Below are 22,998 nucleotides of genomic sequence, written 5' to 3' on the forward strand. Positions count from 1 at the left end.
CAGAATATTTACTATTGAAGCTTGAAAAGATGTGAGTTCTTTGTGTGCAACCTTTCATTTATGCATGTGAGAGGGTTTTCGTTTTTTTAATATTTTTACGTTGTAGTACTTGTTTTGCTTGTTGGTGGTGTTTGCTTATTTATACATTCCTATAGCTTTTTTAATTCTATTTTAGTTTCCACATACGAGAAATATCATATGGCATTTCTTTCTCAGACTTATCCCTCTTAGACCCTCAAGTCTATCTGTGTTGTCACAAATGGCAAGATTTCATTCTTTTTCTGGTGAATAATATCCCATTGGATAATAGATACCATATCTTCTTTATCCATTCATCCATCATTGGATGTTTAGGTTGTTTCCATAGCTTGGCTACTATAAATAATGCTGCAATGAACACAGAGATATCTTCAGATACATACCAAGAAGTGAAATTGCTGGATTATGTGATAGTTCTAGTTATAATATTTTGAGGAACCTCCCTCCTGTTTACCCTAGTGACTGCACCAGTTTACATTTCCACCAATACTGCAGGAGGGCCCCCTTTTCTCCACATCCTCTCCAACACTTGATACTTCTTGTCTTTTTGATAATAGCCTTGCCAGCAGGTGTGAGATGGTATCTTGTAGAGGTTTTGATTTTCCTGATAGATAGATGATAGATAGGTAGATAGGTAGATAGGTAGATAGATAGATAGATAGATAGATAGATAGATAGATAATGACTTTGAGTATCTTTCCATGTGCTGGTGGTCTATCTGTCATCTTTGGGAAAATGTCTGTTCAGATCTTTGGCTTATTTTTTTTATTAGATTGTTCTTTTGCTATTGAGTTGTATGTATTCCTTATATACTTTAGATATTAAACCCTTATCACATACTTGATTTGCAAATATGTTATTCAGTAGGTTGCTTTTCATTTTGCTGATGGTTTCCTTTGCTGTGTGGAAGCTTTTTAGATTTTTGTAGTCTTGCTTATTCATTTTTGCTTTCATTGTTTCATTTTTTATGGCAGTTTCTAAAGATCATCACCAGGACCTATGTCAAGAAGGTTACTGCCTACGTTTTCTTTCAGGAGTTTCATGGTTTCAGTTCTTACATTCAAGTCTTTAATCCCTTTTAATTTTTGTGCATGCTGTCAGACAGTGGTCCTGTTTCATTTTTTTACATGTAGCTGTCCACTTTTCCCAGCATCCTTTATTCAAGAAACTATTCTTTCTCCATTGTACGTTCCTGGCTCTTTTGTCGTAAATTAATTGACTGTGTATGCTTCAGTTTATTCTTCAGCTCTCTGTTCTGTCCCATTGATCCATGTCTCTGTTTTTATGCCAGTACCGTAATGTTTTGACTACTGTAGGTTTGTAGTAGAGTTTTAAGTCAGGGAGTATGGTGCCTCCGACTTTGCTCTTCTTTCTCAAGACTACTTCGTCTATTCAGGGTCTTTTGTGGTTCTATAGAGATTTTAGTTTTGTTTATTGTAGTATGAACGTTTTAACATTGATTCTTCCAGTCCGTGACATGAAATATCATTGCATTTGTGCCTTCTTCAACTTCTTTCTTTGATGTCTTGTAGTTTTTCTATACACAGGGTCGCTCACCTCCTTGACTAAATGTATTTCTAGGTCTTGTATTCTTTTTGATTTTTTTTAAAATTTTTGATATAGAGAGAGACAGAGCATGAGAGGGGGAGGGGCAGAGAAAGAAGGAGACACAGAACCGGAGGCAGGCTCCAGGCTCTGAGCTAGCTGTCAGCACAGAGCCTGACGCGGGGCTCGAACCCACGAATGTGAGATCTGACCTGAGCCGAAGCCGGAGGCTTAACCGACTGAGCCACCCAGGCGCCCTGGTCTTGTATTCTTTTTGATACAGTTATATAAATGGGATTGTTCTCTTAATTTCTCTCTGATAGTTCAGTATTAACTTATAGAAACATAACAGATATTTCTGTATTGTTTTTGTATCCTGAAACGTTACTGAATTCATTGATTACTTCTGACAATTTTTTGTCAGAAGTAAGTTTGGCGTCTTCAGAGTTTTCTGTATACAACATGTCATCATCTGCACATAGTGACTGTTTGACTTCTTCCTTTCCAATCTGGATGCCTTTTCTTTCTCTTAACTGTCTGATTGCTTTGGCTAGGGCTTCCAATACTCTGTTGAATAAAAGTGGCAAGCGTGAGGATCTTTGCCTTATTACTAATCTTAGAAGAAAAGCTTTGAGCTTTTCACCATGGAGCATGATGTTAGCTGTGGGCTTATTGCGCGGGCTTTATTATATTCAGGTACATACCTCTATACCCACTTCATTGAGAGTTTTTATTACCAAGGGGTATTGAATTTTGTCAGATGCTTTTTCTGTATCTATTGAGATGATCAAAAGGTTTTTATCCTTTGTTGGTGTATCACATTGACTGATTTGTGGATGTTGGATCATCCTTGCCTCCCTGGAGTAAAACCCACTTGATCGTGGTATATGATCCTTTTAATGTATTGTTGAATTCCATTCACTATATTTTGTTGAGGATTTTTGCATCTGTGTTCATCAGGCATCTGGCCTGCAGTTTTCTTGTCTTGTGGCATCCTTGTCTGGTTTTAGTATCAGGGTAATTTTGGCTTTATAAAATGAGTTTGGAAGAATTCCCCTTTTTTCTGTTTTTTTTTTGAGTGTTTTTTTCCCCCAGTGATATTTAAGTGTAAAAATCTTTGGGTTACATATTTACCATTTCCTCGTTTCCCCTGACATTCCCTCTCTGCCTACAGGTGTCTTTGGTGCTGTCAGCTCTCCAGGCGGGGAACAAGGGGACCCAGGCATGTATCACAGCTGCCACTGCCGTGTCTGGGATTATCGCCGACCTGGACACCACCATCATGTTTGCGACCGCAGGGACCCTGAATGCAGAGAACAACGAGACCTTTGCAGACCACAGGTATGGGAGTGGGGAGGTCATCCTGGGGCTTCTGAGACGGGAAAAGTTTAGGCTGGCCTGGTGGACATTAGAGACGCTGCTCTGGAATCAGAAATGTGGTGATCCGTTTGGATTTCAATAAGACGCTCCAGGGGGAGAAAACGAACCACATCATCAAAACAAGCCCTTGCTGGGGCGCCTGGGTGGCTCAGTCGGTTAAGCCTCCGGCTTCGGCTCAGGTCAGATCTCACGTTCGTGGGTTTGAGCCCTACGTCGGGCTCTGTGCTGACAGCTAGCTCAGAGCCTGGAGCCTGCTTCTGGTTCTGTGTCTCCTTCTCTCTCTGCCCCTCCCCCTCTCATGCTTTGTCTCTCTCTGTATCAAAAATAAATAAAACATTAAAAAAAAAAACAACAAGCCCTTGCTGCCAACTGTAAACATGTAGTCATGTTCCAGTTTTGTGCCTTTCACAGCCTGAACCCAGCCTGCTGTGGCACAGGGCAGCTTTTTGATCCTCTACTTGCCAAGCTAGAAAGGTGTGCCTCTGCCTGGCTCCCAGCCCCAGTGGGGGTGGCCAGGACGGGCACATTTAGCTCTTACATAAATGGGGAGTGGGGTTCTGAGCCTGCTGTCTGTCTCTTCCAGACTGGCCCCTGAGGCCCAGCTCCTGGAGGCTGGTGCTGGGGTCTCCATTTGCTGCTAGAGAGCTCTCCCCTCCCTCACAGCCTTGCCACATGTCTGGCACCTTTCATGCTCTCTCTTCAGTCTCAGGGCTGGTTTAGGGGGGAGGTTGCCAGTGCTATCACCCATTCCAAGATCCAGCTGATCTCTCAGTGAGCTACGGGGTTGGGGGCCAAACTGGTGGTCCTGAATCTTTCATTAAAGTTTACTATTAGTCAACTGTGTGGATACTGGGCTGACTTGGCTCTCCTCCCAATTTTCCTACACAGAAAATGAGCACCCCTGACGAGGGAGGGGAAAACATATCACCTCTCTTTTTTAATTTCTTTTTTATGTTTTTTATTTATTTTTGAGAAATGGAGAGAGCATGAGCAGGGGAGGGTCAGAGAAAGAGGGAGACACAGAATCTGAAGCAGGCTCCAGGCTCTGAGCTGTCAGCACAGAGCCCGACGTGGGGCTTGAACCCACGAATCGTGAGATCATGACCTCAGCCAAAGCCGGACACTTAACCAACTGAGCCACCCAGGCGCCCCTCTCCTCTCTTTTTGAAGGCCCTTTAAGAAAAAGCCCCTTCTGAATGGTTTCTTTGCTTCCTAACTGCTAGTAGCCAAACTTTGCCCTTTGTCTACCCCCCATACTCTGCCCTCCCCCCTTGCTCAGGGAGAACATTCTGAAGACAGCCAAGGCCTTGGTGGAAGACACGAAACTGCTGGTGTCAGGGGCCGCGTCCACCCCAGACAAGCTGGCCCAGGCAGCCCAGTCCTCAGCAGCCACCATCACCCAGCTCGCTGAGGTGGTCAAGCTGGGGGCCGCCAGCCTGGGCTCTGATGACCCCGAGACACAGGTATGGGTGGGCCGCGGGGGGCGGGTCAGTCATACTGCAGCAGGCCTCTTAAGAGGCCAAGGGCAAAATAGGAACTTCTGGGATAAACAGTAGGTGTGTGAGTATGTCCGTGGTTTGGGGTCTGCTAGGAGGCATTTATCCAGGCAGTGGCATAGATGGTGATGGTGGCCATGGGGATAGACATAACTGGTGAGTGATTGAGCACAGTGAGCCCTTGGGTATATGGGAGAGGGAAAGGCCGAGAGGACCAAGCTTTGCAGATGAGGTGAGTGAGTGGATGGTGGCTCCCTGGAGGGACAGCCGGCGTGGGCGGGGAGACAAAGGCGAGTTCAGCGTGGGGCAGTGCTGGACACGTGTGCGGGTAGAACCTGAGAAGGGGCACAAGCCTGCATAGGGAAGGGCTTGTGGATTCAGGGGTTCTTGCCATACAGACAGTGGCTACAGCCACAGGAGAGGAAGAGCATGAGGCTTGAGAAATAGGAGGGTTCAAGGCAGAGCTGAGGAAGCCAGCATTTAAGACCGTGGTAAGGAGAACAGGATGCCTAGGGAGACTGAGGAGCCACAGCAGCTGATAGGAGGAAAGCCAGGGGTCCTGATGCTAAGAGTCGGCGTGTGTCATCCCACTGGAGACACAGCTGAGTCATCAAGAAGATGAAGGTCTGAGCCTGCCATGTCCCTCATGCCATGGAGGGCAGGGCCACCTCAGCAAGGGCTCTGTGGGTGGAGTGGCCCGATGAGGGAAGGAAAGGAAGCCAGCCCGTCTGGACACCACTTGAGAAGTGTGTCTCTGAAGGTGAGTGGAGAGGCGAGCGCTGGGGAGGAAGGGCTCTGTGCTCCTATAACTGCTCTGCATGTAGCAACGTCGGCCTGCTCCTTCATCCTTAGCCTGGGCCACCAGGGACAGCACCCACGGTTTACTAACCTTGGACAGCTAAGCACCCTACACAGCTCCGGCCCCAGTGGAGACTCAGCAAATGTCCATTTAGCTCTTATTGAACTAAGAGCCAACCAGGGCCACCAGGAACAGACTCTACTTGTTCCCAAAGGCAGAACTGAAAACCTCGGCTGTACCTGTCCCAGCACCAATAGATGGCAAATACCTCAGTTTTCACCACTTAAACCACACTCGGCTCATCTATTTGGCCCATATGGACAAAACTGGATTGGAAGCCGCCTACCATCCAGTGCCCCCATTGACGACAGCTACGGTTGCACTTAATGCAAGGCCGCCAGCTTTGCTTGCATGTGGCCGTGACCCTTCCCTGCCTGACATCCTCCAGTGGAGCAGAGCTCCATGAGGAAACGTTCCACGTGTGGCCATTTTTCTCCTCCTGCTGGATCTCTCTTTGGTAACATCAGAGCCCAGATCGGCTGCCCCCTGGAATATGAAGCATTCCCAGGAATGCCTGCCTGTGGTGTTGCTCTTACCCTGTGGAGGAAAGAAAAGCTTGAAAACACTCAGTGGGCGAGCCTGGCTCAGCCTCAGGAAGAGTGAATAGGCTGGGGAGGTCTTAAATCTTTGAACACGAGGACGTGTATCGAATTGCTTAGTCTTGACTCCCAAATGATCTAGCAGATGTCCTAGAGCCCCGACCGCTAATGAGACCTCTAGTGGAAAATACCCTTTCACAAAAATGTGCCAAGTCACCCATCAGAGGCCTAGTGACCAGGGATGGGACAGTGCGTGCTGGGTGTTGACAGCAGCCTTTGCTTGCTGTCCCTTGTTCTCCCCTGGCTGCCACTCCCTGCTGTGACAGCCCGAATCAGTGTGAGGGAGGTCCACACCCATCAGACAGGAGCAGCTGAGCCCACTAGAGTTTCTGCTGTGCTCTTGCGCATGTTACTCGGTCACCCTCACAACAATGCAGTGAGATGTGTCTGGTGCAGCTAATGCCATTTGTACGTGAGGAGCCGGAGCCCTAGAGCATAATCCGGTGTGAAGGGTAAGACCATGACCCTTGGGATCACACCGACTAGAGTCCAAATCCCAGCCCTGCCACTCCCAGGCCCTGTGAGTGTGGACAGGAGCCCCGTAGCTCCCATGCGAAACAGCAGTGGTGAGCATGAAGTGAGGTGGTGAGTGGCACACACGCTCAGCACCTCGAACCCTGCCCTCCAGAAAGAGAAGACGTTGCTGTTACAGACACAGGTGCCGAGAAGACGTACACGTTATGCATGTGATGTCACTTCTTCCCCAAGTATGGCTGGTGCTTCACACCCCAGGGCCAACACACACACTGTAAAGGTGGCCTGTGGTCTCTGTTCCATCACAAGACCAAAGATACCACATGCTGTCCGATGTCATGAGGGTGTGCACCTGTCCGTTCAGTCATTCCACTGAGTGCCTGCTACTTGCCAGGCCCTGTTCTGAGTGCAAAACACAACAGACAGAAGTCCAGCCTGGCCCACCTGGAGCTCACATCCAAGTGAGGGGAGAAGACAATTCCATGTACTGATACATGCTATAAATAAGGACGTGCTGATGAACTCTCAGGTGGGGTCAGGGATGGGGGTGGTCAGGAAAGGTCTCTAAAGGCCCAGCATGTGAGCTGAGACATCAGTAATGAGAAGTAGGAAGCAGAGACCCTGAAGTAGGAATGAGTGGGACTTGCACTGGGGAAGAAAGACCCGTATGCCCGTAGCGTGTGGAGGGAGTCACAGAATCCTGCGAACCAAAGCTGGAGACGCAGGCAGGATCCCACGGAGGCCTTGCAGGCCAGGGTTTGAGGCTCGCATCTTGTTGTCCGTGTTTTAGGTTACCAGTTCAGGGTGCAGGTGAGTCGTGTTGCCTCTCAGGTGTCTGCTTAGCTGCTCTCATCCTTTGCTAGGCAACTTGTCATCACAACGGCCGGCTGGGAGGTGTCCAAACATGCTGAGCGTGCGTGGGGTCTGCCTTCCAGCTCCGCGTCAGCCTCCCTTGGGGAGACTCCTGCATCAGCATCTTCAGGGGTGGCTCCTTGCTGCAGACTACAGAGCTGCCGAGAGAGAGACCTGCCTCCCAGACACTGGCACCTGGCCCTCGGGCTGTGCACGCTTGGTCTTGCCAGCAGGTGACCACTGGGGCTGCTCACCTGGACATCTCCTTTCTTTCAGGTGGTGTTGATCAATGCCATCAAAGACGTGGCCAAGGCCCTTTCAGATCTGATTGGCGCCACCAAGGGAGCTGCCAGCAAGCCTGCCGATGACCCCTCCATGTACCAGCTCAAGGGGGCCGCCAAGGTAGAGCAGGGCCCCAAGCATGGGCAGGTGTAGGGGGGAGCGCTTGGTGAGAGAAGCACACACAAGGATAACGGGAACATATGCATCTGAGCCCCTTCCTCGCTCAGCAGCCTTTCATCTCGTGGCATCAGATCCAGAACTAAAAGCGGGGGTTGGACCTATGTGCTCCTCATTTTCTCCTTCCTATGCAGGTGATGGTGACCAATGTCACCTCCCTCCTCAAGACTGTAAAGGCCGTAGAGGATGAGGCCACCCGGGGCACACGGGCGCTCGAGGCCACGATCGAGTACATGAAACAGGAGCTCACGGTAAGGAGCCAGCAGGCACCTCCCTCGGGCATCCATGTGCAGGAGCTGACCCCCAAACAGACTTCTCCGTGACTCAGAGCGTACGACCTGGAGCACCCGAGCTCTAGAGGCCCCCTCACCTGCCTCTCTTTGTAGAATTGGGCCTCCATGCATAACTGATCTCATCAGAGTTTATCTACATTCAATTTGTAATTAAATCAATTAAAATGTATCACTTATAACTGTTCTGGTTGAGTTCCACCAAAATTAGAGCTGAAACTAAAGCATTACAGAAGATTCCCGGCAAAGGGAGAATTCAGAATGGCTGTTTGCTCTCACCTTGAGCCTAAATGGTGTGCACAGACACACAGAGCACCTCCTGATTCCCAGGGTCATTAGCATCAGCTCACGCTGCTGCACACATATGGATTTAGAGTTTGAGGTTCCCTTTTAGAAAAATCTCAGTGCCTTTACCTGAGATGCTTGCCTTTAAAATTCAGCATCCTTCTGTTTGCGGTCCTTCTGATCTCCGAGAAATCGACCGTGTGTTCTTTCTTGCCTTGTTCCTGCATTGTAGAGTGAGGGTGTCCTGGTGTTCCTGTGATATGGATATTCTCGCCTGGTCTTTTGATCCTGTCAAGGCTCTGGATTGACTCATCCTAATCCCTAGAAATAGAAATAGGCTGAAAATGAGTGGTTTCAAACAGAGATTTCTTTCTAACAGGAGGTCTGATCACAGATTCAGTTTCTCTTTTGGAGCGGGAAACAGGACCTGCTTTTGCTGCCAGGGGGACCTGCTTCTACTGCCAGTTACTCTGCGTCTTTAGAGAGTCACCTGGGAGGGCTGACGGCCCCCGTGGGTCAGCAGCAGAAGGCAGCAGTTCTCTTGAATTTTGTTGGTGATCAAGCCTTGGGTTCTCTTGTCCTGTTTTTAATGAAACCAGTCTCGGTCAGTGTTACACTCGGTTTTCACACAAATAAGACACTGAAAATTGCAGGTGGTGTCGGTAAGCACTGCTCTCTGACGCTCACCTGCCTCTGTGGGCTGTAGGTTTCCTACCAAAAGTCCAGGCCTGTGTTCTCATAGGTGTGGGTGGGGCTAATGGTCCCAATGAAAGAGATTGGAAACTCAGAGCTTTCCTAGGACGTTGCACATGGTCAAACGAAGTAGGCCAGTGTGGTTTAGAATTGACATGAGTTGTGTGTCTCCATGGACATGGGAAGTTTGCAAGGGAGCATGTGCCACAAGAGCCACATTAGTGCAAAGCGCTCCATACGTGTGGTATTCCTTCCCCTTTGAGCATTCAGGCGTGATTCTGGGTAGTTTCACTGCAGCCGCCCATTTGAAGGGAGGTGGTTATGTTTGATGCTGGTTAACACCCGGCCAGGATGCTGGCCGGCTTCTCCCCTTTGCCTCAGGGAAGAACTACCCGGCTGAAGCGTGGCTGCCTAGGGCAGAGGACAGAGCAACCCCAACTGGCTTAGGAGTCCTCATGTGCAGGGACAGATGCACATTCAACGTACAGCCCCTGGCACCAATCACTCATGTTAGAGAGACAAGACAGATGGGCCTGAAGCAGAAATGGCTGGCTTGACTGACAGGTGGAATTTTAAAGTGGGGTATTCACTCACCATGGTTAATTTATTTCAGCTTCTCTAAAGGGGTGTGTGTGTGTGTGTGTGTGTGTGCGTGGTTTTAAATAATTCACAGTGTCACTGTGGCGCACTCAACACGAACGCCTCCACACAATTATGCAGTTATATTTGTAAGACAAGCTAAGAATAGAAGAAACTGAATGCTTCATTTCCCCCAGCCCCACACCCTCTTAGAGCGAGAGGGGGGAGTCTGCAGGGAAACATCCAGGCCAGTCCTGCCCAGGAACCAGCATCAGAACCGCAGAGTTTGTGGGAGCTGCCGAAGCCCAGCAGGGAGGGGGCCGAACTGGACGCAACACGACCACCTTCCTCGGGAGAGTTTCCAAATCCCGAGGGTCTATTTCCGCAGGCGAACGGGTTAATGCCGTAGACCTGCTTCCCTCACTGTATTGTACCTTGAATGCTGAGTACAGGTGTGCGAGGCTTATCCGTGCTAGAATCTTGAAAGCAAGAACAATATTACCCAAATCAAATTTCTAATTTCCTGCCATTTGACAGTCTCTTCCTATTGCCGGTTCAGTTTTCAGACCATGAGCGGCATCCTGGTCCAAGAGGAATCAGTCATTTTTGTCCTTTTCTTTACTCGTTCCTTTTTTTTCACCTGTCGTATTTCTGACTTCCAGGTGTTCCAGTCAAAAGAGGTACCTGAAAAGACGACATCACCTGAAGAATCGATTAGGATGACGAAAGGGATCACCATGGCAACAGCCAAAGCCGTGGCCGCTGGGAACTCGTGCAGACAGGAGGATGTGATCGCCACCGCCAACCTGAGCCGGAAAGCCGTGTCAGATATGCTGACAGCTTGTAAGGTAAAGGCCTCGGTATGGTTTTGGGTGGCCAGATAATGCTCTGTCACCACTGTTTGGTTGAGTCTGGAGAAAGGGAGGGGCTGGCCATGTGGAGAAGGGAGCGACACAGTACCTTAAACTTGGTGATGAAATGTGCACTGAGGAGCCCGTGAGAAATGACCCTCTAGGGTATTTGGGGGTCTGGGATGGAGCCGGCCTGCTGGCTCACTGTCCCACTTTTCCTCTGAGTCCTTCCTAAGTAGGCAGGATGCCTACTCTGACAGAGGTGAAGAGGCTCCTGGCCCTTGAGGAAAAATCACATCCCATTTCTCCGTGTCCCCTTTCCTGCTGCAGCAGGCCAGCATTCTGTGCCAGGAGAGGTTCTGACATAACTGGGCGAGGAAGGGAGTCAGAGGGACAAAACAGAATGTTGGGGAACTGCCTTTTTTGTGATCTGTGCCAGACATCTTGCAGAAACTCTTGGGATCCTTGGCTGGACAAGCAGGGTAACTGTCCTGAGCCCATTCTTGGTGGGGGATCTGGTGGGAACTGAGCATTACAAGCTTTATTATCCATTAAGCAAGTGAGCCTTAAGAGCCCCACCCCCAAACCCCTTGAGCACTCCACCCCAGGCCTCCATCCTTCTGGGGACATCTGCATCCCAGGAGCTCTGGCTTCTGCCCAGTGAGTGATTGATAACCCCCACCATGATGCATGGGTTGGGGATGAGTCACAGAAGTTGAAAAGGCACCTGTTGCAGCCTGGGGTCCTGAGGAGACAGGACCACTCTTTGTGGGGAAGTCAGTTGTGAGGAAAGCTGGCGCCAGGTCCAATGGTGGCTCCTCAGGGCTTCCTCAGAGCAGGTAGGATGGGTGAGAGATGACTGGGTAAAGGGAGGGTGAGGCGGCCAGCCTGAAGGATTGGGTGTGTGAGGACCAGGCATGGGAGACGGTGTTGGGGAGACGGTGAAGATGGCAGAAGGCGGTAGGGCCGCTTTCGTGGGGAGCCATGTGCGCTGTGCCAGGGAGCTTAGACTCCTGAAGCCATAAGCCTTTGCAGTTCTGATGTGCTGCACAGAATCTGCCCTGTCAGAAGTGACAGCTTGCAACCTCAATCAGAAAATAGTACTTTTCTAGCAAGATAGTGTGTGAGTGCCACCACAAAGTACCCGCACGGAAGGCTGGCGTGTGTGTTCTGTCATGGGACCCTGGATGGGAAGGGCACCGGGGATTACCCCAAGTTGATGGATGATGAAACAGGTTGGAGAGATTAAGGGGAATGACCATGATCACACAGCTGTTTTCTCTCAGAACTAGAACTGAAACTGGATCCTCTGACTTCATGGCCAGTCTGTTTCTGCTGCCCGCAGCCTCCCAGCCACAGTGCTTAAGGATGCTCAGGTTGATGACCAACAAGTGCTTTGTCTCCATGTGCTAGACGTGAAATGAAAAGGGGAAATAGATTAAGGGGGAAATGGAAGGCAGCTCAATTTTTAATCTCTTTCTATCTTCATTCTTGGGAGGAAGGGAAGGACAGGTGCCACTTGCACAGCCTCTGCCGCCCTCTGTCATCCCACCCCCGGATCAGCCACCTGAATTTGCAGGACAGAATAACAGCCAGAGCTTCATACCCCAAAGCCAGACTTGGATGACAAGTGTCAGGGCTGAGCTCTGAGGCTTCTGCTAGGATAGCACTTATATAGCAGACTTATTGCAGAAAGGACGTGAGGCAGCTTCCAGAAAGGACGTGCTATAAGGAATATATGGAAAACCAGGGATGCCAAGGAACGGATCAAGAAGAAACTCTTATATCCAGGCAGAGGGCCAGTGTGGCCTGTTAGAGCACTGCCTTTGGGGCCGAGCAGGGTGGCTGGGGCAAAAACGGGAGTGCAGTAGATTACATACTGTCTCATTTTATCAGAAAAGGAGGATTACACTAATTGCTCAGGTGGCGACAAGGGCTTCCCTACACCTGAAGTTAATTCTTGTGTCTGTTTCTTGTCTTACTTACATGTGCAGATACGCCTGCATTATATACAGCACAATCAACTATTACGACTAATGTCATTTGACTGTGGTTTGTGTTGCTAGGAATCCTTATAACTGACTCCTCAATGACCACAAATACTCTGTCATTGAATATAATCTTAGCCTCTCACCAGATATTTCCGTTGTCTGCATTTTTAAACAATGCATAAACTGTACTCTCAGGAATATCTTTGGGCACACCTATTTTTTCTATACTTTGCATAATTTCCTTAGGCACCGCTCCCAGGAGTAGAATTAGTCAGATGGTATATAACAATTTAATTCATGGCAGATGGCTCTCCCAAAGAGTTCTGCTGAGTCAGAGCCTCCAGCAGTGGACAAGAGCGACTACCCTCAGTCCCCATCCAACTCCCCGTGGGGGTGTGACACACTGTGTAGAGGTAGCATCAGAGACTGTGTCTTCTCTGAGACCTGGGCTCCACCCTCACACCTGGAGACACAGTGGTTAAAGGCATGGCCCATTAGTCCTCACCTGGGCAAAACTGAGCCCAGAAATGAGAGATCCCTGCCCCTCCTGGGATGTGTTGGGAGAGCAGGGGAGGGGAGCGCTCACAGGGGTTCCCACCAGCACCCCCCAGTCCTAGACGGAAAGGCTTGAGCGGAACAAACACAAAGGCTAGTCACTGTTCCCTGCCGCTTGGACTTGTTATCCTAACGTGTGATTCATACCTGTCCTGGTTTGTGATTTATTTGCAGTTTTTAATGTGTTCTTATAATCCCCAAGTTCTTTCCGGAGTAAACCTGTAGAAGGAAGAAAGGCTGGGTAGGGTTGCCAGATTTGGCCAATAAAAAATAGGTTTCTCAAATTAACAGTAACATTTTTTTTTATTGTTTCTTCAAAAAGACAGTGAACTGTAATTAATCTGGTGACCTGTGAGTCAGTGTGTCCTCTGATAGATCAGGGCTGAACAAAGCCAGCAGGTCACAAGTACAAGAAAAAGGCACAGGTTGTAGTATGTCCTTGTGCGCTTATCTAGCCACATGTAATGTGAGGGGTTATTTAAGGCACCTCTGAGGGTAGCGAGGAGCTTACTATCCGAAGTTTCCCAGGAGCCAGAGGGCCCTGGGTGGGAGGCACGAGTGCAGTGTGGGCAGGCCACGGAGTGAGGACCGGAGTGCGATCAGCCTGTGAGCAGAGAAGGGCTTCAGGACCCCCTCCCCCTTTAGCTCGAGAAAGGCAGGCCGACCCTGGGACAGGAAGCACCTCTCCTGCCGTAAGCCCTAATCGTGAACCTTTCCTGGGCTTCTTATTGCATGTGGAATTTCTTACATTTCACTAAAAGGGGGCAGGGAGAGAGAGAGGGAGGAGGGACCAGATTCACCTGCTCTTGTCAGGCTCCAAGGCACCTAAGAAGCAAGACACAAAATGCTGTGCAAGAGCCTGCCACCGAGACAGGTGTGAGGCCAACAGGAGAACACGGAGGTGGGCCGCCTTCTCTATCCAGGGGGTCAGGGGATCTTTCTCAGGGAGGTCGCTGAGGGTAAGGCAGAGGGAATTCCAGAATCAAGGGCCCCCTCTGGGGGCAGGGCTGCTCAGCACCGCTAGGCGGGAACCGCCCCCTTACCGCTTGGTCCGCTCACCAGCTGGCTCTTCCTGTGTAAGATGTCCATGTCCTTTCTCTCCCCAGCAAGCATCCTTCCACCCTGATGTCAGCGAGGAGGTACGCTCGAGAGCCTTGCGGTACGGGACAGAGTGCACCCTCGGCTACCTGGACCTTCTTGAGCACGTCTTGGTGGTAAGTGGGGTGTAGGCTGGGCCAGGACTAAGGGAGAGCTTGTTTGGGTGCAGACCATACTTTCCCCAAGAAAGTGCCTCATAGAGCACTGTGCTGGCTCTGCTTGTGAGGCTGGGGCTGGATGGAGGTAAAAAATGCCCAGCGTCACACTGCTCCAGCACATCCAGATGAAAGAAGCCTCTAGAAGAAGCTAGTTAGCACCCAGGAGAGCCAGGTGCTCTCTTTGCACTAAAGAGGCAAGAATGGCATGCAAGACAGTGGGACAGGCAAAGCCACCACTGAAACGATGTTGGGAGGTCCTGTCAAGAAGACCCCGGTCCATCCTGGGAAGACAGGGAAAGCTCCAGAAAGAGCCACACCAGACTCCATGACAAGGAGAAACTTCACTAGTGCTGCAGGTGACCCACCAGCCTCTTGTCATCCAGTCCTTACACCACACTGAGAATGAGGGTTTCCCGTCCTCTGATGACCTCCCTTTCAGCAGAGAGGGCCCACATGGAGCCAAGAAAGAAGGCTGATAGGGAAGATGCCAGAAGGGGAGGCGGGTACAGTGGTCAGGGCTACTGTCCACATGGGAGCCTCCGGCTTGCACTGACTTTGATCCCCCAAAAGTCCTAAGGGCCAAACCCTGGGCAACCAAGAAATGGATTTGCTATATGTCTCTGTATTTGCTGCCACAGGGGGCTCTGGGGCAGCCCTGAGAGAATTTGTTCAGGAGTCAGACAGAGCCCCAGAGAGAACTGATGATGTCCCACATTCCCTCACTGTTTGCTCCTTCCCAAACCTGGAAAAAAAAATCCAATAGGCCACAGGAAACTGTAAGCCTTTCATTTGCAGAGCCCTGAGATTTTTCCTTCTGTCCTTGCACTGCCACAGGAGGCTAACAGGGCAGAGGAAGGATCCTTTGGCCCCTTGGTCAAGGTCACCTAGTTTCTAGGACAGGCCTGGAACCGAATCCCGGTTCTTGCTGTGTCCAGGCCTGTGCTCATTCCAGCCCTACTCTGCCACCTTAAAATTAAATTACTCCTGATACTAAGCATGTTAGGTCTCTAACGGGAGCATTACTTTTATTCTTCGCCCAGGTAAAGTGTGGGCTGTATGAAGGTGTATCTTCGCATTCCAGGGTTACTAACATTGAGATTAAAAAGCCTGAACTCTGGTGAATAGAAAACAGTATTGCACGTGGGCCAAGAAAACACCTCAGCCAGGCCATGTTCACAAAGCGTGAGCCTCTGCAGCCAAAGTAACTTTCCGTGTTAGACTATCGTCCACGTGTTCAGTGTGTGAGCGTGCCGAGCAGGAATTTCAAGGTAATGAGAAGGAAGCCAGCAAGACTTGCAAAAGGCATTTTTTTTTCTTGGTGCAACAGTAGAGTCTGTCACATAGAACCTTGTTCTATCTGAAAATGAGAGGCTACAGCAGAAGCAGTGTTAGGCTTAGGTTTAGAATCTTGGCATTCAGATCCAGGTCTGCTGCATAATAGCCGCATGACCACTGTCTTGTCCAGATGTGAGTTTCCTGAGATGTTAAACAGTGTAGGAAATCCGTGAGAACGTCAGGAAGCCCGGGCTTCGGGGCTGAGCTCACGTGTGCTTCTCACTTCATTGAAATCTGCCCACAGGGTCCTCATTTGCTGTATTGCTTTCTGTCTCTTACTTTTTTTTTGTCTTATTCATTTATTGGAAGGGATTTTCTTATTCATCCAATGAGGGATCCTCATTTTGCCCCATTTCCCCAGCTCCATTTTTTTTAATCTGTTTTTTTGAGGAAGAGGCAGAGCACGAGCAGGGGAGGGGCAGAGAGAGAGGGAGACACAGAATACATATCAGGCTCCAGGCTCTGAGCTGTCAGCACAGAGCCCAATGCAGGGTACAAATCCACGAACTGCAAGATCATGACGTGAGCCAAAGTCAGATGCCCAGCCAACTGAGCTACCCGGCGCCCCTCCCCAGCTCCATTTCTTGAGCAAACCGTAAGTCCCCCAGCAGCTCTGCCTATATCTGTGCAGAGCTGATCATTTACCTAGCGCCTGTGGTCCAGGCCCTGCACGCACGGCCTCAGGTTGGTGCTTTCCAGCTTGGGTCTTGGTGAGCCGTGAAACAGGAATGTCGCTGCAGAGTTGTCCACCTCCAGCTGTGTCTTTGACAAAACTACAGCCTGGATAAAAAGGAGGCAACAGCCTTTAAGGTGTTAAATGGAGTGAAGGGCTCCCGTTGTACTCTGCAGCAACAAGGCAGCTTACACCTGGGAGAGGAGTTTTGCCTTCATGAAGGGGGGTAGGGGCCAGCACTTGAGAAGCTTTCCCAAGGGGGGAAGAAAAATGGAACCCTCACGGGGTCCCCTTCCTGACCTCAAGCTGACTTTAGACCCTTTGCCAATATCTGGGAACCAGATGCCGCATCTACCAAAGGACTACCTGCGTCCCTGTCTCTGACCTCGCTTCTCCATGCCCATCTTGTTTGGGTGATCAGAAGACTAGGCCTCCAAGGGATTGGTTGATGATTGGCCTCTTTGCCCAAGAAAAGGCCAAAAGGTCGTTGCCTCCATGAACATGAGGGAAGATGTAGCAGCCATTCCCAGTCCACACATTCAGAGACCCTAGCTTTAAGGCCACTTCATTACCATGTCAGGCATCGGGCCTAATGGTAATCATCAGGTTTTTCTGGAACAGGAGGAAGAGCATTTGCGGCATGGAAACCCCGCATCAGGTGGTATTTGGGAGATTTAACTGTGGAGGCCAGAGCTTGGCAGGAAGGGAAGGATCTGCTCCCTTCTTTTTCTGGGCCCAGGCAGGAGCAATTGCAGTTTGCTATCGATGTGCTTCCCTTGTGGCTGCGTGAATTAGTTGATGGGTTTTCTGTTATGAATTCTTCCTGTCTTCGTTAGAGAGACAGGACTCTTAAGCCTTATGTGCTGCAAAGTTGGATGGTTGATGTGACTGTTAGAAGCCTGCCATATGAGTTTCTTTCCATCTGTCTATAGTCTTCATCATTGTGACCCAGAATCATGGTACAAGTAGAGACGTCCTGTTTCCCCAGAGCTGTTTTGAGGAATATGGTGTGAAGGTCGCTAGTGCTAAAATGGAATCATTAATAAAAAGAAAGGATGAATGGCATTAAAATTGGCGTAAAACATGCAGAATTTGTCTTCATCTTTTGCAAGGATATTTTGCCTCCCAATGACACGTGCTGATGGTTCTGACTTCAGGGAAATATGGATGAGTTAGCATCATCCCTTTATTCATATATTTATGTCTGTCTCTTTGGAAAGCTAGACATAATCTTTGGAGATAATTTTCTAATAATCATATAGCAAGAAAGCAAGCTTCCCTGGGGATTATCATAAATGAAGGAAAAACAGAAGTTAGTAACTGAAAATGTCAGGAGTCCCAGCGTCCTGGGATGCATTCTTTCACATATGCCATGGACATTTGTAGTTTTCTTGGGCCTACAGCTGAGAATAAGTTCATCTCTCACATTGTTAGTTCTAATTCTTCCTCCAAAGCAGACTGGGCTAACACGAGGCCAAAGTGTGGAAGACTAACACGAGGCCAAAGTGTGGAAGATTATACACCGTGAGACGCCCAGGAGCCCCAAGATTACGGCCAGCTGATGAGGCAGCGTTGGTGGAGAACCCAGCACACACACAGAGGAACTAGCATTTATTTCAGATTCTAAATCGGCTATTTGAAGGTGATGGATAAAGAAAGAGTTAAAAAACTAGAGATTTTCACATGAACACACACAGCCTTCTGTTCTCTTCATTCTCTGGTCTTCGTGGGAATACCATGAGTAAGAGGATGGCTCCAGCATCTCCCTTCTGAAAAGGAAGTTAACTTAAAACTCTAACAGGAGACGGGACGCCTGGGGAGCTCAGTCAGATAAGCATCCAACTCTTGATTTCAGCTCCGATCATGATCTCATGGTTTGTGAGTTTGAGCCCCATGTCAGGCTCTATACGGACAGTGCAGAATCTACTTGGAATTCTCTGTCTCCTTCTCTCTCTGCCCCTTCCTACATATGTGCATGCTTGGTGTCTGTCTGTCTGTCTCTAGAAAGGAAGGAAGGAAGGAAGGAAGGAAGGAAGGAAGGAAGGAAGGAAGGAAGGAAGGAAGGAAGGAAGGAAGGAAGGAAAAGAGAGAGAGAGAGGGAGGGAGGGAGGAAGAAAAAGAGAGAGAGAGAGAGAGAGAGAGAGACAGAGAGGGAGGGAGAAAGGAAGGAAGGAAGGAAGGAAGGAAGGAAGGAAGGAAGGAAGGAAGGAAGGAAGGAAGGAAGGAGAAGGAAGGAAGGAAGGAAGGAAGAAAGAAAGATTTTTAAAAAACATAGGGTCGCCTGGGTAGCTCAGTTGGTTAAGCGCCTCACTCTTGATTTCGGCTCAGGTCATGACCTCATGGTTTGTGGGATCAAGCCCCGCATCAGACTCTGCTGATAGCACAGTGCCTGCTTGAGATTCTTCTCTCTCTCTCTCTCTGCCTCTCCCCTGCTTGTGCTCGCTCTCTCAAAATAAATAAATAAGCTTTAAAAATGTTTAATACAAATAAACTTAAAAACCCATAATAGGAGATCTTGAGATAGTCCCCTTGGATCTCTTATAGAGTTGACCTCTTGTTTTAGTGGATAAAAGGAACTAGTAAGATTCCTGAAAGCTGAAGAAAGGCCAGATAATTGTCTAATTTTTACAAAAATAGGGAAAAGCAGAAATTAAAGTTTGGAGACAGTGTCCAACAATTTACAGGAATAAACTGAGGTCACTTTCAGGTGGTTCAAGGGTTTAGGGATCTTCTTTATTGAACTGCTGCTTTTCTTAAATTTAGGCACACAAAAATGTGGGGGAAATGATGCTGCTTTAGCCTTGTTCAATTTAAACATCCTTGAGCCAAGGATTCTTAACATTTGTGGCTGGTTTGTATAGTTTAGTTTTACTTTAGAAAAGGCTTAAAAATATAGAAAACCATATCAACACCCATGTGCCCACCATCTGCAGTGAACTTACTTTGTTAATGTTTTGTCCTATTTGGTTGAGACCCTTATTTTTTATCCATTATCAGCCCCATTCTCTTTTTTTCTCTCTCTAGGCCCAAATAACTCTCATGATCTTAACATTCTTAGACCCCTTCGAGCTGAACGTCCCTCTCCTGCCTCCCATTACCATCATCAGAGAAAGATGTTCCGTAAACAGTATTGAGGGGATCCCCAGATCCAAATTTCCAGCTGGATTCTGTGGGAATTTAGAAACTCCACATCAAGAACCCCTGCGTGGGGAATCCTTTCCTTTGGAGAATCCAGTCAGCAATCAACAAATAATGGGATCCAGTGTAGGCAGAGCCCTGTCCCTGCTGTCCAGGGAGCTGCTCCGTGAAGCCTTAACCTGCCCATTTGAGCACTGCCGGCCCCTGCATTTGCTGTTTGCTGCTCTGTCTTCCAGGGTTTGTGCAAGAGGCAGCCACACTGCTTGTGCCGCAGCCACAGTTCAGTGTTTGCCGCTGAACCACAATGAGAGCTCTCTGACAGCCTTAAAATTAACCTCCCTTCCACCAGCAGAGCTTTAATTTGGTTCTGTCTCTTGTCTGCTATTAGAAATCATGTTGACTTAATGGCAGACTAAAAATAGAACTCCTTTCTTCGTGCCTTATCTGAATAGGATACTTTACCATAGGGCTTGTAATCTCTCCAAGACAGAGTATATGAAGGAGTGGTTCTCTCTCTCCCCGTCCAGGCTCTTCTTTTAAAGACAGAAGTCTTTAATCACTCCACTTTGATGGTGTAAGTGAATTTCCCCACCACACCCCTAACTTTTTTTCCAGCTTTAACTGGAAAACTAACTAACATACAATAAACAGATATTTAAAGTGTGCAATTTGAGTACTGATATCTGAATACGTCCTTGAAAGCATCACCGCAATCAAAATAACAAATGTATCCATTACTCCTCAGAATTTCTAGGCCACTGCTGATCTTTTTGTTGTTATAGATTTATTTGCACTTTCTTAACTTTTATATAAATGGAATAGATAGCACATATAGCACATACTTTTCTTTGTTTGGGTTCTTTCACTCAGCATCAACATTTTCAATTCTCTCCATGTTATGTATGTTATTGCTCAGTAGTATTCCATCAAATGGATCTGCCATACTTGTACGTCATTAGATGAAGAGAGAAACAGGTTGTTTCCAGATTCTGATTACTACAAACAAAGCTGCCAAGATGATTCTCTATACAAGTCTTTGAGCCTCAATTTGTTCATTTCTCTCAAATAAATACCTAGCTGTGAAATACTTATAAGATGGGGTATGCATTTTTTTATACATTTTTAGGACACTTTTTTATAGTAGTTAGACTATTTTACATTGCCTCCCACAGAATATAAGAGTTTCAGTTGCTCCACACCCTTGTCAGCACTTGAAAGGGTCTGTCTTTTCAATTTTAGCCATTCCAGTGGGTATGTAGTGGTGTCTCACTGTGGTTTCAATGCACATTGTTGAGTATCTGTTTTATGCACCTGTCTGCCTTCTGTATGTCTTTTTTGGTGAAGTGCCAGTTCAGATGTTTTGCCTGTTTTTCCTTGGATGTGTCTTATTGTGGAATTTTGGAATTTTTTATATTTTCTAGATACAAATTGTGAGATTTTTTTTAATCCTTTCTCTTAGGGTGTAGTTTACCTTGTCGTTTTCATAACAATGCCTGGAGAGGGATGGAAATGTATGTTATTAAAAAAAAATAACAATGCTGCAGAAAGTTAAGGAAACAAAAGGTGCAGATAGAATTTGAAAAAATGGACAAGTAAAACCAAAATATATCTTATATCTCAAATAATTAAACATATAAGATGAATTCCGTGTTTTTGTTTGTGAAGGTTATCAGATTACTAGAATTATATCCCAGTATAAGGGAAGGAAAAATAATCTTCTCTCTATACTTCTGAGTGCTTGCCTGAGACCCTGTGTCGAGCCTGTGAGGACAGATTAACAAGAGAAAAACAAATATATTAACCTGTATACCTCATGGATGCATAGCATATATCCAGGGGAAAATGAGTAACTACAAAGGTGGCCTAAACCACTGGCTTACCTACCGTCTTCAATTCAGTGGGAAAAAAGGTGTGTAATTGCTTTGGGATGAGTGATTGGAGGTTACCACGAAAACTCAGTAGAGTAAGGTGGTTATGCAGATTTAAGTCTGTGCCTTCTCCATTGATAAATTCTCTCATGATACTCAACCTTCTCATAAGGCAGGGAGAGGGAGACACTCTTAACAAATGAAGATTTGCTTTGTCAAAGTAAATTCTCTTTCAGAAGAGCAACTTCTACTCTCTTTTAAGAGCTTCTTCTGTGTCTGTTTCTCAAAACAATTAGCTCAAAAAAATCGTTATACCAAAGAGGTTATTTGGCAGTGGCTCGCTCTGCTACCCCTCACCGGCTTCCTGTTCCTTTATTTGCATGCCAGATTGATGGTCTTTTTAACAGCCTTATTGAGATATAATTGGTATATGACAGAATTCCCATTTCAAGCATTGCATTAATTGGTTTTTACTGTATTTATAGAGTTGTGCACCTCTCACAAAATATTAGAACATTTGCATCACCCCAAAAAGAAACCTCATACCTTTAAGGAGTCATTCATTGCCCTCACCCCAATTCTAAGCCCTGGACAAACACTCATCTCTTGCTACCTCTGTAGATTTGCCCGTTCTGGACTTCTCATATAAACCAAATTACATAGTATGTGGTCTTTTGTGACTGGTTCTTTAAATTAGCATAATGTTTTTAAAGTTCTATAGCATAAACTTCCAAGTTCATGATTTTTTAAGTATTCAAGCCTACTTTATATGTTTTGTCCTCTAAGAATCCTTACCAAATCCAAGATCACAAAGGTTATTTTCCTTGGTTTGCTTCTATATAGTTTTAATTCTTATATTTAGGTTTATACTCTGTTTCTAGTTAACTTACGCATATGGTGTGAGGTAAGACCACGGTTCATACTCCTACATGGGGGTATCCAATTGTTCCATCTCCAGTTGCTGAAAAAAGATTATTCTGTCACCATTGAATTAAAGGCCTCTTAGCACCTTGTATATGTATGAATCTAGTTCTGCACTCTTTTCCACTCCATTGATGCTATATGTCCATGTACCAATATCATGTCTTGATTATTGCTACTTTATATGAATCTTAAAATCTAATAGTCTAAAACTTTCAACTTTGTTCTTTTTCTTTTTTTTCACATTTATTTATTTTTAATAATAGTTTATTGTCAAATTGGTTTCCATATAACACCCAGTGCTTCTCCCCAGAAGTGCCCCGCACCATGACCATCACCCCCCCTCCCGCTCCCCATTCAGTCCATGGTTTGTTTTCAGTATTCAGTAGTCTCTCATGATTTGTGTCCCTCACTCTCCCCAGCTCTCTTTCCCCCTTCCCCTCCCTATGGTTCTCTGTTAGGTTTGTCTGTTAGACCTATGAGTGCAAACATATGGTATCTGTCCTTCTCTGCCTGACTTATTTCACTTAGCATGACTCCCTCAAGGTCCATCCACTTTCCTACAAATGGCCAGATTTCATTCTTTCTCATTGCCATATAGTACTCCATTGTATATATATACCACATCTTCTTGATCCACTCATCAGGTGATGGACATTTAGGCTCTTTCCATGATTTGGCTATTGTTGACATTACTGCTATGAACATTGGGGTACATGTGCCCCTATGCATCAGCCCTTCTGTATCCTTTGGGTATATCCCTAGCCGTGCTATTGCTGGTTCATAGGGGAGTTCTATTGATAGTTTTTTTTCCCATAATATTTTATTGTCAAATTGTTTTCCATACAACACCCAGTGCT

General features: G+C 47.2%; 1 protein-coding gene across 3 annotated transcripts in view; it reads left to right on the plus strand.

Moving 5' to 3' along the window:
* The window catches only part of TLN2 (talin 2), a 368,445-nt gene that overhangs the window by 316,293 nt on the left and 29,154 nt on the right, over positions 1-22,998 (plus strand). For all 3 annotated transcript variants that reach the window (XM_029951031.1, XM_029951033.1, XM_029951032.1), the window contains 6 exons: positions 2,759-2,925; positions 4,244-4,427; positions 7,521-7,646; positions 7,838-7,954; positions 10,213-10,398; positions 14,054-14,161. In XM_029951031.1, the coding sequence (XP_029806891.1) occupies positions 2,759-2,925; positions 4,244-4,427; positions 7,521-7,646; positions 7,838-7,954; positions 10,213-10,398; positions 14,054-14,161 (888 nt within the window). The remainder of the gene's footprint in view (positions 1-2,758; positions 2,926-4,243; positions 4,428-7,520; positions 7,647-7,837; positions 7,955-10,212; positions 10,399-14,053; positions 14,162-22,998) is intronic.

This window comes from Suricata suricatta, chromosome 9, assembly GCF_006229205.1.
Source record: "Suricata suricatta isolate VVHF042 chromosome 9, meerkat_22Aug2017_6uvM2_HiC, whole genome shotgun sequence".
NCBI lineage: Eukaryota > Metazoa > Chordata > Mammalia > Carnivora > Herpestidae > Suricata > Suricata suricatta.